The sequence below is a fragment of the Stegodyphus dumicola genome, chromosome 3 (assembly GCF_044657685.1).
Source record: "Stegodyphus dumicola isolate Sdum_Otavi_A_Nest chromosome 3, ASM4465768v1".
Classification (NCBI taxonomy): Eukaryota; Metazoa; Arthropoda; class Arachnida; order Araneae; family Eresidae; genus Stegodyphus; species Stegodyphus dumicola.
The window spans coordinates 121,278,890-121,294,477 of NC_140770.1; the positions used below are offsets into that span (position 1 = coordinate 121,278,890).

The 15,588-nt window shown below is 33.2% G+C and overlaps 1 protein-coding gene across 1 annotated transcript in view; it reads left to right on the forward strand.

Annotated features, from left to right (window-relative positions):
- Window positions 1-15,588, forward strand: part of LOC118181744 (small G protein signaling modulator 1-like) — a 226,869-nt gene that overhangs the window by 118,613 nt on the left and 92,668 nt on the right. Inside the window, exon 10 of the mRNA XM_085813251.1 lies at window positions 12,151-12,218. Within this exon, the coding sequence (XP_085669377.1) occupies window positions 12,151-12,218 (68 nt within the window). The remainder of the gene's footprint in view (window positions 1-12,150; window positions 12,219-15,588) is intronic.

A 15,588-nucleotide genomic window follows, 5' to 3' on the forward strand; every position in this document is an offset into this window, starting at 1 on the left:
GTAGATTTCTGAAAATATGCATCTACATCCATGTGCAAAATTAAGAGATCGTGGACATTATCTTGAATTTATTAAAACAAATGGACAGATTTTAATAAAATTTGTTATAAATATATATATAGCAGAAAAAGATTGAGTTAGTTCTAAATTTTTATTATCCTATCTGAGGAGAAAGATGTAGGGCATCTTTAAGCCTTTGCAATGCGAGAAGTGACTCTCACTCGCCATGTGATTTGATGCCATGACTCGAGAGGTGATTCTCGCTCACCACTTGGTTTCATGTGGAAACTCGATGCGTGGCAATAACTGTTTATGTTAAGTTTCTTTGAAGCAGGTTCCTAGGCTCTTTCTGTAATCTTGTGAAGTGTAAAATACTTCTTTAAATGGAGATAAAATTTTCTTATCTGAAATTTTATCTTTTGTTATCTATAACAAAGTCTGTTCTCAGAGAAATGAACCTGGAAAAAGGCATCAAATGACATATTATTGTAATTTTTGCCCCGACAAGCCGGCATGCATCTTGGGAATTGTTACATGAAATATCAAACACAGAAAAGTTACAGAGACTAATATTTAAGAAATTAAGTTTATAAAGGTGTAAAAATATATAAAATGTTAAAATATTAAAAAAATTATATATTTATTTGTGTGCGTAATGATTTTACATTACTGGTAAGAAATGTGTCAAAAAGGCTGTGAAAAGTCTCGAGTTGCTGGTGCGCCGTGCCATGTGAAAAAGGCCCCAAGTACAAAAGGTTAAAATTTCATAATATTAAAAGTGAAAATTTAGAGTATTAAAGTGGAAATCTTGGAACTTGCTGCTTTTTGTATGGGAGGTTAAAACTTGTTAAAACAGTTATGTAATGATTATAATTAAAGAAGCAACAGAAAAAGAAATGGTAATAAATTAATCACCCTTAGTTAATGTTTCAAACAGAACTTGCCAAGGAGATGATATGAATGATAACCCCCCCCCCCCCGCTCATATACAATGAAAAAAAAGGGAAAACTAAAATAGTTGCTTTAAATTAAGAAGTTCATCAAGTAAATTATTGAACACAAACTGAAAAAAAAAAATGCACCAAGATAAATTTTTGAATTTCTCCATAAATTTCATACCAGATTTTATAAAGTTTAATATTTAGGCATAATTTGAGTTGTAGAATAGAACTATGAAAAAAATTGGCATGCCAATTCAGAAAAAGTTCGATTTTTGTGTCAAATCACCTGTGTTAAGAAAATAATGTATATATATATATTTATATTTAATATATATCTTAAGTTGTACTTTTGAGACATGAAAAACACAGTTTGAATTTTGTCAGTCAGCCCAGTAGAACGAGAGACGTAGAACTGTGCCCCCCTTTTTTGCACAGTATACATAATTAAGTGAATATATAAACTAAAAATACAGATAACTTCTTTTTAATATTTTTTTATTAATTATTATGTAAGTTATTCTTCTTTCCTGTGCTTTTAGTTGTCTTCAGATTAGGCATTTATTAATTGATCCAGTTTAAAACATTAAATTAATTTAATTTAATGTTTTAAAAAATTTAAAACATTAAATTTATTAATTGATCCAGTTTAAAACATTAAACTGGATCAATTAATAAATGTTGAACAACATGTTTTGTTCCTCTTGACACTAAGACTCTAAACTGTTGTAAATTAATTCTTTTTGAAATATTATTTCCGTGACAGTCTTACTTTGTTGAAGAGCTACTCCTACGTGTTATCCCTACTCTTTGAATTAATATTACCGTAAATATAAAAATATACCACATTAGAGTAAAAATGTGCAAAATAAAATTGAAACATAAAAATTGCTGCATTATAATAAATTGGAAGAAAAACCACTAGAACTGTACATAAAAATTCTGCAAACATTATTCATATAAATTATGAAACATTTTACTAGTTGTCAGACAATTAAAATACATCTGTCTTGTAAACTTGAAGTCCCCCCCCTTTTTTTTTGTTAAAAAAATTGTGACTAGGAATAGAAGTACAATTGTAACCTTAATCTTTTTTGGAACTGCAGATTTAAAATAATATATATTAAAATTAAACATAAAATTCTTAAAAGCTGAAAAAGAACTTATTATTGCAATTCGAATTGAATTGTCTCAAACAGGGTTCATACGGTCCGTAAGAATCCTTAAAAGACCTTAAATTTCTTTAATCGATTTTCTGTCCTTAAAAGTCCTTAATTTCGGCCAAAATCGTCAGAAGGTCCTTAATTTTAATCATCTGAAATTTCTTGTTTTTACAACTGCTATTTTGAGTATGAATTATCATTTTGGAGAAATATTTTTGGCGATTCACTGACAAATATGATTATCTTTTGAATGGGTTCATGGGTTATAACTTGTTTCTATTTCTAATATAAAGGGTGGAGTACTTGGAGTTTCCGAGCGAGAAGTGAAACATAAGAATTTCAAAATTATTTCATTTTTTCCTAATGAAGAGCTCTTAAACAACTTTCCGCTTTTGTGGATGTGAATTCTTTTATAAAATGGCTCGAAATTTAGTCACTTATCAACATTTCGGCGATTTTAATATAACTTTCTATAGAAAATGTTTAATTCGGAGATCTGGGAATTTTTCGTCGATTTCTTTTAAAAACATTGTAACATTGAGCAATTTAACTAAATTATGGTAATATATTGAAATTATATTTAGGAAATAACATTAAAATAAAACATTTATATTTTTTTGCTGTCATATTATGAAGAAACATTACTTTCCATTTTGGCGACTTATTATACAGTATTTTGAATATGAAAAATAAACAAGATGATAAATGTTATAAAGCACAGTTTAGAAAACAATTTATAGCAAAACCAAAATAGCTATGTAATTAATTAAAAATTTCTTCCTTTCAATTTTTTCATGGTTCCCATGTAATTGTTTCAGAATATTCAGAATTATTAAAATATGCATCAGTTTTCTCTATAAAATTAATTTCATACTTTTTTCCACTGATTTTTTTTCAAACTATTTCTGGCCTTTTTTCTATTACAGAATTGGTAGGGCTAATTTTTCTTTAGGATTTTAGACATTGCAACTTGAAAAAAGGATTTGAAGGCAAGATTTACAGACCCACAATTCTAGAAGGCTCCTTTAAAATGTGACAAAATAATAATAATAAAAAAAAAAAAAAAAAAAATATCTTCATTGTATTAACACATAATGGATGTGTTTTACAGAAATTTTATGATGAATTTCTTACATTGTGAAGAATTTTTGGAAGGACACTGAAAATATAATGATATAATGTTTGAATGTTATACTTCTGATGCTAGAAGTCTTTTTCTTAACATGTTTATCTTCTCTTTATTTTCTCAACTTTTCACTAGACACAAGAATTGAAAATACTAAAAATGTTTGTAATCTTTTCGCCTAGACAGGCATTTATGAAAAAAGATTTTTTTTTATTAATAAAGAAATTGAAAACTGACAATTTAAAAGATTCACCTTATACGTCTCGGTGGATCATACACAGGGCTGCCGCTGGGCTTTTTCCCACCTGATGAAATCTCTGTGGTTCCTAAATTCTGCTGCCTAGTGCCTTAATAAATTCTGCTGCTTAATGCTCTCCTAAATTCTGCTTCCAGTCCCTGCCCTAAATTCTAAAAGTTTTGCCATTTCTAGATTTTGTTTCTCGGCGTGTCACTAAAATCTAAATATTCTGCCTCATCGGCTCAAACCAGCCCTTACCACATATCACTTCATATTTATTCTGAGTGTTCATATTACTAAAGAAATAAAATTAGCAGCTTTTCCTTTATATTCTAAATGCATTTGGCTTTTTAGAATAACAGAAATCTTTAATTCACAAAATCCTGAAGTGAAGAGGAAACATATTGAAAGAAACGGAATGCATATGCAAATTAATCAGTTGTTTAGAATTTTAGCCTTTATTATATCTTTCCCTTTCCGTTTCCTCACCATAATGCAAATCAGATAGTTTTTAAACTGAGATTTTTGGATTGTAAGAGAGAAAGTTTTTACCCTCCACTTGGATGTTGCCTTAGTTCCTTCTACATCTGATAATTTGTAATTATTCATCTTTGCATTGTCATTGCTAATATTTGAATTTGTTACTACAATAAAGTTACTGAGCCACCTTAGATTAAATTGCATAGTCTTTGAATACTAGTCTACATTTTTAGTTTGAATTTGGCTGTTCCTGTGTACTTGCATCACCAGTCAACATAACATAAGAACATGCTTGTATGTTCCAAGTTCTTTTTAAATAAGAGATTTATTTAAATCTTTATGTGACTCTGTAGTTACCTTCAGACATAACGATAATTTGCTTCATGTCTATCAGAAGTTTTGGATTATTTAACTTTTACCAGATCACGTAAAACCTCTTTAAGTACACTGTTGAGAGACTACAAGTTAGGAGATAAAGCACGCAGAAACTAGTGGGAACATTGGTGTGTGTATTGAAACAGATTTATAGTTGTTAGAAAAGATATTTAAAGAGAAGAAAATTGATATAAATTAGACAAAATGTCTAGGAACACTTTGAATTAAAAAAAAAGCATAAATATTTTGTTTTGTAACGTTTAATGTGTAATTATCCTAATACTGTTTAAGAATCAGTATCATAAATTACATGTATTTTAAACTGTGAAATGTTATTAGATTGTGATTTTAATAATGGTCATGTAAATCTATAACGACTGTGGGTATTTAACTATCTAATTTAATTATTTATAACTAACTGCTCATCTTTAAAAGTTATTTATGCATATTAAAGCAAGTTATTGCTTTTCATTAATCATTACTGTGGCCACAAGATATGGCACGAAAATGTAAAAACTATTGTAAATTTATTCTTTGCATCTAATGAGAATTAATACAAAACAACTTATCACCTCTGCTATATTAGTGGCTTATTGGAATCTTAAAATATATTAACCAGGTTACAATCCCAGAAAATCTATATGAAGGTACAACACTTGTAGAGACCTTAGGATTTTTTTTTAAAACAGGAACAAATGAAAAATGAACAAGCACCTTCACCGAGAATCGAGCCGCAGACCTCTGGAATACGTGCCCAGCCTGCAGACCACCACACAAAGAAGGCGGGAGAAATACCTTTTATACTCCCCCTTTTAAAAGGCAACTAGGATTTCTAGGCGACCCAGTCGCCAAATCTTGGATGTGAAGAATCATCATCCACCACTCTTTTAGTTCGGGTGCCTCTGTAGAGACATTAGGTATTTTTTGGAAGCAGGAAAGATGAAAAATATGCAAAGCCTCCGCCGGGAATCAAACTGCGGACCTCTCGAATACGAGCCGAGTGTGCAGACCACCACACCACGAAGACATGCCAAGAAATGTGTGAGAAATACCTTATATACTAATTGCTTCAGACAGACGGAGCACAACCTAACTTTCAAAACTTGCCAGCCATGCCTACAACAGGCTTTCAGGTTTTTTCTGATTAACAGGTCTCTCTCCCGGGAAGTAGCAGCACTAGCAACAGCTAATCTTCTGTTACAAATCATGCTGATTATGATTTTATTTCTCATTTTAACCTATGCCATTTGACATAAAATTTACCTGCTATTTACTAAACCTCTAGACTGAGTAAGTACATGGCAAAATGAGACATAAAAGAAAAAATCAGCATAAAGCTGTTAATAAAATGTAGATGAAATGTCTCCAATCTTCTTTCAAATGTGTCCAACTATTATACGTGTAAAATATTTAATGCTATTTGATAAACTTTATAATGTGGATTTCATTCTCAAATTTGTTTTAAAGTCATGTTTAATAAGAATGCATCCTACTTACGGATCTATTTTATTCTTAGAATGTTATTACAAAAGTGAAATTCAGATATAAGCTGATTGAATTGAATTTTTTAGCTCCTATTGGCTGATAGGTCCTTAATTTTTTTCATTAATGGTCCTTAAAAGTACTTAATTTCCATGTGCTGAAATGTGTACGAACCCTATCAAAATGGTGTAAATTTTCCTTAACCGAAATGTACATGCAAGGGCAGGTTGCCAAAATTCTTTAGTTTGAACATAGAAGAACAGGGTTACTAGAAAGAAAGTATATACAGTCATCAAAAAATAATCGGTGGAAAGAAGTACTTGGTGAAAGGAAAACAAAAGGGGAAGGTTTACTTCCAATGTATCCCTTTGAGGAGCTGTTGGCTAAATAATCTCAGTCCATATGTGTGGTAGTGTTTAACATAAGGGGGGGAAGCTTCTGGTGGATCTTGCAAGGTCATTTTTGAAAACAAAATGGTGACTAATCATAAGCATTGAAATTTCAATTTAAACCAATTTTGGCTAAAAGCCGAGGAAACAATGAAAAGGTAGCAAGTAAAAAAGATTAAAATCTTCATGTAAATGAGCTGTAATACATCTCTGAAAAGAAAATGACCCTTCATTAATAATAGGAAAACTGCCAGATTCGTTCTTGCTAAAAACAAAATACATACTTACTTTACAACAGATTAATTACATCTGGACATTACATTCAAAAAAACCTTAATTACATATGAATATTAAATTACTTTTAAGAGCCATCCTACTTTACCTGCTTCTTGGTTGAGGATAAAATGATCATATCGCAGTAAACATGTAATTTAGAAATTTAAACTTCCTGCTTTTTTTAATGTGTGGCAAATTTGAATTTTGATGTTCTGTTTTCTATCAGAAGATTTATTAAGTCAAACTTGTCTTGAAAAAAATTAACATCATTGCAAATGTTTTTTATTCTTTTAAATTTTAATTAGTTGAGTGTGAGTAGTATTAAATATTACATTTTTGGAGATGTTGGAATGCCAAATAATTAGTTTGATGGTATTGAAATTAAATTCTCTTATCATAAATTTTTAGTTTTCTGTGTTCTAGAATTTGTAAAATATTTTCTTGTTGAAGATTAGTCTTGTTGAGTTTTCGGCAGAGAGGATAGATAGTAGTTTTTTCAAAATTATTAATTGCTAAAATGTCATCAGCATATCTGAAAATATTTTTAAAAAATATATCCATTGATCTTTATTTAGTGCTTTTTGGATTTGAAATAGGGAAGGGTATACTTTAGGAAAGGGGTATAAGTTACATAGTGTCATAGATGAGTTAGAGCTCATATGGATCCTGTTAACATATTTATAAAGAGTGTTATTAAATTTGATGTAATTGTGAAATAGTACATTTTAACGTAAATGGACTAATTTTCTTGTGACACCACCGTAAGGATCTCTGAAAAAAATGTGGGTAGTGTTAAAGAAATAAATAAGAAGAATCTCTGGAACCCATAAAGATCCCATCATAAGGATCTCTGGAAAAATGTAATTAGTGTAAACTATTAAAAATTGTGTTTAATGGTAGTTATAGTTTGCAGATTTTAAAGTCATAGCAATTAATATTTTTTTTATTTCGGTATCGTTTATGGCAGTCAGAATTGGGATGTGGTTAATGATAATCCAATTATATTTGTGTTTTTAATTAGATCATCAGAATTTGTAATGAATGATGTGGAGAATTCTTTTAAGTGTTTCAGTAAACCTGAAGTCTATTTCTTTTATGAAGTTCTTAATGCCGTTGGTGACGAATTAGAATTGTGAAATATACAAAGTGCATAAAGGTTTGAAAACCTGTTGTTGTCTGTTGAAACTGAAATTTTAAGTCTGCAGTGTAATGCTCTGATTTTATTTCTGAGTACAATGAAACTTTTGGTTTCTTTTTTTAATTACCGTATTTGAAGGCATATAAGACACACTTTTTTTCCTAAATTTGGTCTCAAAAAAGTTACCTGCGTCTTTATACATGAAGGACACAGGTTAACTTTCAATTCTGAATGCTATTTTTAGCCCGGATAAAGATCTAGACACACATAACTTTTTCTACATCTGCATGTGTGTGGCCTTCTCAATAAGGGTGCGTCTTAAATGCCAATGCATTCTTGTATGCCATCAAATACGGTAGTATTCAGAAATTCTTTTTCAAGAATGTTGTAATAAAAGACTTTTCAAATAATACTGAAATTATTAGTCGCCTTGTCTATTTTGGTGACTATGCATTTTTGTCGCAGTAGATTAATTTTACTAGCAAGTTCCTTTCTGTTATGGTTATATTGAAATCATTTGGCAAGTGAGAATGTTAAGTTTGAAGTTGTTAAAAACTGATGCTTTCCATTCTAAAAATGCTGTAGTGAACAAATTAGTTTTGTAGCTTGTAAAAAATATGAATGCGTTCAAGATATTTTTGAAGTTCTTACACAATTTTTTGTTAATTTTGAAAACTGGTTGAAATTTGATGCCTTATTGCAAAGCTGGGTCTTCTGCCATAAGTGAATCTCCAGTCATAATATGCTGATGGTGCTGATCAAGTAAAAAGCTATACTCTGGTAGTTTATACACTCAAGTAGTTTTGTCTTCTAATTCATGGTGGTTAGTTATTAAGTTACTTGTGGTTTTTGTAAATTTGAAACAGGGTATTGTTTCATAGTTATGATCAGGGAGTAGATGTAGATAGGCTTAAATATCTGATTAAGTATAAGTGAATAATAAACCGGATGATTAAAATTAATAGTCCAGTAAACTTTTTTAGTGAGAAATTGGCTTTTTTCCAATTTAAGCGTATAAAGGTCAATATCTAGGTCTTTTATAATTTGGTACCTTTATATTTTTATTGTAAGTAATTTAAGTATTTGCTATAAAATTTTATTATTGAAAGTGTGGAGTAATTTAAGAAGATTCTTTGTGAAAAACCGAGCTTGTATTAATATGTCAAAGTTATTTTAAAGCTGTTCAGTATTCAAAGTAGCAAAAAAGGGCTTAGCATTTTTATAAGTTCTTCCTCTTTTGCCTCTTAACGTTTTCTTACTGTAAATTTTAGTCTGACTGTAAGTAGTGGAATCTTTTTTACCAGTCATACTTTGTAAGTAGGAGTTAAGTCCGTATTGATAAAGATATTTATGTTGTAACATGTAGATACTTCTTTAAAAAGTCTTCTTTTTATGTTGGGTATGATATCCAAAATTGAGATTTTGATGTGGTGAAAATTATATAACGGAAAATGTTCAAATACTGCTGTTGTAGGTTCTTCTTTGTTAATAGTAGGTTGCTTTTGTTTAAACTTTTTAATGTGAGATTTGTGGGGTTTCTCTCTCTCTAGCCCCCCCCTTTTTTTTTTGTCTTGTCTCTCCTAAATGAGCTAAATTTCATTTATTACAGGTAATTTGGTAAATACAGTTGAAAGTCTTTAAAAGAATTGTTCGTGGTAGTCAGAAATTAGATTAAGCATGGGATTAAACTTAAAAGTTTTCCAGAATGAATTGTTAAGTTGGATAATTCTTATCTTATTTAATTGAGCTAAAAATTAAAGTGAAGAGATAGCTAGCCTACAGTATAGTTAGTTTTTCTGAAAGGAAAACTAAAAACCTGATTTCCTAGACAGTGATAATCCTAGACAATTTTATAATATTTGTTGTGCTAACAGCCGTTAACCTGCTTCCTCTGAAAAAACTACAAGTGGTATTAAAAATGTTTTGGTGTAAAATTCTTGTGCTAAAGTGTCAAAGGATTGAATTAAAGATTGAGTTCAAAAGGATTAGAAATTTTGATTATCTTAATGCCATAATATTGAGTGAAAATTTGAAGTAGTCAAAGTGGATATCTAAGCTTTTGGTACAGGAAGTTAAACTTGTTAAAGCAATGGTGTAATGATTATTGTTAAAGAAGCAATGGAAAAAATAATTAAATAATTATGCATTCATCATCCTTATTTAATATTTCAAACAGAACTTGGCAAACTGTAAATATTTAAAACATTAAACTGGATTGATTTTGATTAATGAGTGCTGAATAGCATTTCATTTCTCTCAACACTTAGGATACTCTTGACACTGTAAACTCACATTGTGATTCAAACTGAAAATGAGTCTAATATGGGACTCATTTTCAGTTTGAATCCTCTCACAGCCAGTAGAGTGACACAGCATAATGGCATGGTGGACAGGAGGCAATTGAGGAGTCCCTTTGGGAGTTGATCCCTCTCCTGCAGGAAGGCAGTTATCAACTCTAGGTTGGTTTTTGGACGGAGAGGGTGAGAGGAAATGGCCCTCCCAAGAGTATCCCAGACATACTGTATAGGGTTAAGGTCAGGAGATCTGGCTGGACAATCCATGTGTCAAATTTCCTCACTTCCCAGGTAATTGTTGATCAACTGAGCCTTATGTGGGCGAGTGTTATTGTCCATTAACAGGAACTCAGGATCAGTTGTGCCCCCAAAAAATAAAACTTAGGACTGTAAGATTTCCTTTCTGTACCTTATAGCAGTCAGATAGCCTTTGTCAAACACATGCATGAATGTGCAGCTGTCCATCATAAAGCCTGCCTAAACCATTGCACCTCCACCACCACCACCATAATGACCCTTTTCTCTGCTGAGGAGGGGTGATATCGTGTTCCAGGCTTCCTCCAGATACATGTAGGGCAAGAATGTTCAGGCTGACTATCGTCTCGTATGTAAAAAGCATAGTGCTGTGCTGAAATTTGGTTTAGGGCACATGTTGTCTGCATCATGCTACTTGTATGCTGCAGTGAGCGAGGATGCAAACAGTGGGTCTTCTAGCGCACAACACTAACTCATAAAGCCTATATGCAACTGTAGACTGGAAAACTCAGTAGCAGTATACAGCTCACATGAGAGCTGTGAAGCTATATCAGTACTGTGTCTGCTTCTCATTTTACCTGATAAGGAGAGAGATGGGTAAATGATACCTTACAAAATTTACCCAACTCTTGTGAGAAATGCAGCAAATGCTGTGAAAGTGTAGGAGCACACAAATCAGCGAAAAGCTCTCATGTGCTAATCCCTTAGAGAATCACAGTTTTGCAGATATGCATGTAAACGCATTTGTATTCAACTCTGAATATTTGTATAATTCTTCAGTAGCATATAGTGCCTTTGGTTCAATACTTTTTGTAAAAATGGGCATAATTTGCAACTTCTCTTGATTGTATTTATAACTGAAAACAACTATCATTACAATTTGTAATACAAAAATTTGTTGGTCTTGGTCATTGTTGATAAAAATGCTTTGCACAGGCTGACTGATTAATGTTGCAGATGCTAATAGTTTTGTGCTCTGTTTAGTTTCTGATAATAAAAGACCTGATTGCTCGAATATGTCTGCCATTCTCTTCCATGAGTGACAGAAATTTCAGTCAGTTTCCCTTAAAAATCCTTAACAAAAGTATTGGAAAAGAAAGTAAATTCTGTAAAACACTAAAAAGTTAAAAACTTTGGTGAAACTGCATATAGTTGCAGTTAAATAACATTAAAACCTTAAATCAGCTTTTCCATTTTATTTAAGGGAAGGTCTTAACTTCTCAGAACAAGCATTTGATGACAGATTTAACTTCATTCATACTACCATTGATATAAAATATTCAGTACTTACATATTAATGGTAAAAGTGGTATTAATGGTAATTAATTTTACATATTACCTTGGTGCAGTTTGGTGTTTTTTATTTAAGAAAAATGTGATTTGGTGAATTTTTGGGTTGCAACTTATACTGGGTGTGGTTACATGAAAATTGTTATGAGTTAAACAACTTCTACTAAGGTAGTTGCAATAAAACTAAGTATCAAATATTCTTAGCTATTAAATAAATGACATGATTTTAAAGTACCAAAATATTGTGAGTTAAATGCGCTAAAACAAATTATATATAATTCTTTTTATAATTTCTCTTTACATTGCAAAATGCATTTTTTTTTTTTTTTTTTTTTTTTTTTAATTCAAGATAAATTTTGCTTTAGAATTGTATTTATCTAGTCATAGGGAGACATTTTGTACAAAGTTTTTTTTTTTAATTAGATCTGACTTGAAAGTCAGTTGTTAAAAATTCAAAATTGTACATTATTGATCAAAATAAAATAATAATAATTTATTCGTTTCCCATCCATTTTGCCCCTAATTTTTACTGTATGGAAATTTTGTACTTTACCTAGAATAGCTTTCCTACATTCTCTCTCATTTGCATTGTAAACAATTTATTTCTGTTCCCCCCTTTTTTTTTTGTTTATTTATGTATTGTTAAAATTGAAATCCTGCTTCGTGGTGAAAAGCATATTTCTATATAGTACTTTCCTTTTTGTAGTATATATTGGGAGTATGCAATGAGTGTCAATGTTGATGATATTGTATACCTACACTGTCACCAGAATGGTGAGTTTAGACATATTTCCTTACTTTTTTAGTAATTTGTGTAGTGTAGCTTGATTTATTATTCTGTTTTCCTTAGAAAGATCATTTAGTGGTGGGTAGGATGAGACTGATGAAAAGGGAAAAAAAATGTTGTAGGTAGTTAATGTACAGATTAATATATATATATATATATATATATATATATATACGAGGTTGTTGGTAAGTTGAAAAATAAGTTTCCCCTGTCGACTGTGGTCAGAGTTGTGTATGAAAGTCAAAAAATAGAATGAGACATTAAAGATATGACATACCTTTATTTTTCCACATAGGTACCAAGTACATTGAGACATTTGTTATATCGCTTGATAAACTTCAAAAAGCCCTCCAGGAAAAAATCGGGGCTTTGCATATGGAAGAAGCGTTGAACGGCTATGGGCGAAAGGCGTCACAGCAGGAAAACGCGCAAGTCACCGATACACCATTGGGTAGAGGTCGCTGCAAATCAAGCAGATGGTGCTGTTGCAGTGCCTGTGCAAAGCAGAGACCAGCCTCTCATTTGAGCCCCGGTAGGTATGGAGAGAAGGTGCGTTTTGAATTCGTGGTCAAAGGAGGAAGTGAGAGCGGTTATCTGCTATGAATGGGCACGTGGAGTATCAGGAACAGAAATTCATGACAGCCTCATGGAAGTCTATGGGCCAGGTGTGATGTCGAAGCAAATGGTGTGGAGATGGTGTCGCACATTCAGTGATGGACGTCAGCAAGTGGAAGACATACCGAGAGCTGGACGGATGTGCACGGCCACTACAGATGCAAATGTCAGGAAGGTGGATGACATGATTAGAGCGAACTGGCGTATCACCATCGATGAAGTAGCGGAAGAACTTGGAATCTCACATGAGCGAGCTTAAAACATCATCCACGACATTCTTCGATACAGAAAAGTGTCAGCACGATGGGTGCCCCGACAATTGACCTCGACAAACAAGGAACAATGCATGGGGGTCAGCCTGGAACATCTCGTGCGTTACCATGAAGATGGCAATGACTTTCTGTTTCGGATTGTGACGGGGGATGAAACGTGGGTCCACCATTTCACGCCAGAATCGAAGGCCGCATCTTTAGAGTGGAAACATCCGTCATCACCTGTCCGAAAGAAGCTCAAGACAATACCCTCTGCAGGTAAAGTGCTCCTCACAGTTTTCTGGGACGCCCAAGGAGTTTTGTTGCTGGACTTTTTGGAGGTTGGAACCATCAATGCTACGCGCTACTGTGACACCCTGTCGAAATTGAAAGAGGCGATTCGGAAAAAGCGGCCTGGCCTTCTCACATCTGGCGTTCTGCTGTTGGATGACAATGCCAGACCACATTCGGTGACGGCAATGCAAAACCATATTGCAACTCTTGGTTGCGAGCGCCTACACCATCCACCATACAGTCCTGATCTCGCGCCAAGCGACTTCCATCTGTTTCCGGCTTTGAAGAAAAATCTCGGGGGAAGGTGCTTTGGAAGCAATACTGAAGTGAAACAAGCCGTTCAATGCTTCTTCCATTTGCAAAGCCCTGATTTTTTCCTGGAGGGCTTTTTGAAGCTTATCAAGCGATATGACAAATGTCTCAATGTACTTGGTACCTATGTGGAAAAATAAAGGTATATCATATCTTTAATGTCTCATTCTATTTTTTGACTTTCATACATAACTCTGACCACAGTCGACAGAGGAAACTTATTTTTCAACTTACCTACGTAGAATGTACTAAGTAAGTTTTTAACTTCTATTATTTTCCTTTCTCATTTTGAATGTATTGGGTGTTTTAGGTTCTCATGTTCTTATTTCAAGTCTCAAGTGTGTTTATTCGCGACTGAATTATGGAGAAGAAAATATAATATTGTTATATGTTCAACATTCACCATTAGTACATGGTGAATGTCGATATTGACCGGTGTATGTCAGAAATAAGAGTATTTGGAAAATATTTCAGACATACACCAAGAGACTATGTGAATGTTGACATTCTCCAGATTTCTGTGTTTCACCGTAGCATATATATATATATTCGAGGGCCATCCAGGAAGTAGATTACGTTTCCGTCTGTGTCCGCTAGGGGCGGGGCTAGCACGGCCATCTTGGGGTCAGAGCGTTGCGCAGCTCAGTCTGCATCTAGCCGTGCTAGTGAGAGGTTCGTGCTGTGCTCCGTTCAGATACTGTGACGGTTTGAAATGTCTGCGTTAATTGAAAATCCTGCGAGGTGCACTCAGTAATAAGGTTTCTGACTGCAAAAAACTGTAAACCGATAGAAATCTATCGGCAGCTTCGTGAAGTGTATGGGGACAACATTATCACTGAAGGTGGAGTGCGTCAGTGGGTCATAAGATTTCAAAATGGCCGAACCAATGTTCACAACGAAGATCGAAGTGGGAGACCCAGCATAGTGACCGCCGAACTTCTTGAAAAAGTCGATGCTAAAGTCCGTGAAAATCGAAATTTCACAATAACGGAACTTTCTTTGAGTTTTCCACAAATTTCGCGAAGTTTGTTGCACGAAATCATCAGCGAAAAGCTTGGTTACCACAAGTTTTGTGCAAGATGGAAGGCAAGAAGAGGTAACGAAGTGGTTGAAGGCGCAGGCGGCCGAATTTTTCGACGAAGGAATTTCCAAGCTCGTACATCTCTACGATAAATGCCTTAATTTGTATGGTGACTATGTAGAAAAGTAGTATTTGAGTGTGGCTTTCATCTGTATATAATAAAATTTGTTTCCTATACTTTGTTTATTTTTTTATTCCAAAACGTAATCTACTTTCTGGATAGCCCTCGTATGTTTATACATATATGTATATTTTTCCCCCTTAAATGTATTAGGTTGTATACTTCCAATTATTTACTAAACTTAGTTAAACACTGTTTTAAATTTTTAGTGTAAATGAAGCCCTCTGCAGCTTCCTCTTTGTGGGTATGGGTGTGGCAATTCTGAGGTAGGATCATCTTGCTGAGGTGGGTGTCATAATCCCAAAGCCCAGTATCCTTCCTCTTTTTCATCACCCCCTCCTCTCTGCTATTACTTTTTCCTTTCTTTCTTCCTTGTGGTGTTTCTTTAGAGGATAGGGCTTATTGTGAAATATTGTTACAAATCTTTTGCCTTTGGCTTGCCATAGTGAGACCTACATGTTTGCTATGTGTGGAGGCCCATATGGCTAGAAAGTGGGTCCCAGTAGGTGAGTTCCCCAAAACACTGCTTTGGCCTTTCCTTTAATAAAAACAGAAAGCACTTAGCTGTCTCTGCTGGTGTTAATTGTCTGGTCACTAGTCCTCGTGTCAGTGGCTTGTAGAATAAATAAGCTTTTGAGAAAGCCAGCTGTGGGGGCTTCATTTTGCATATAGACACATCAAAC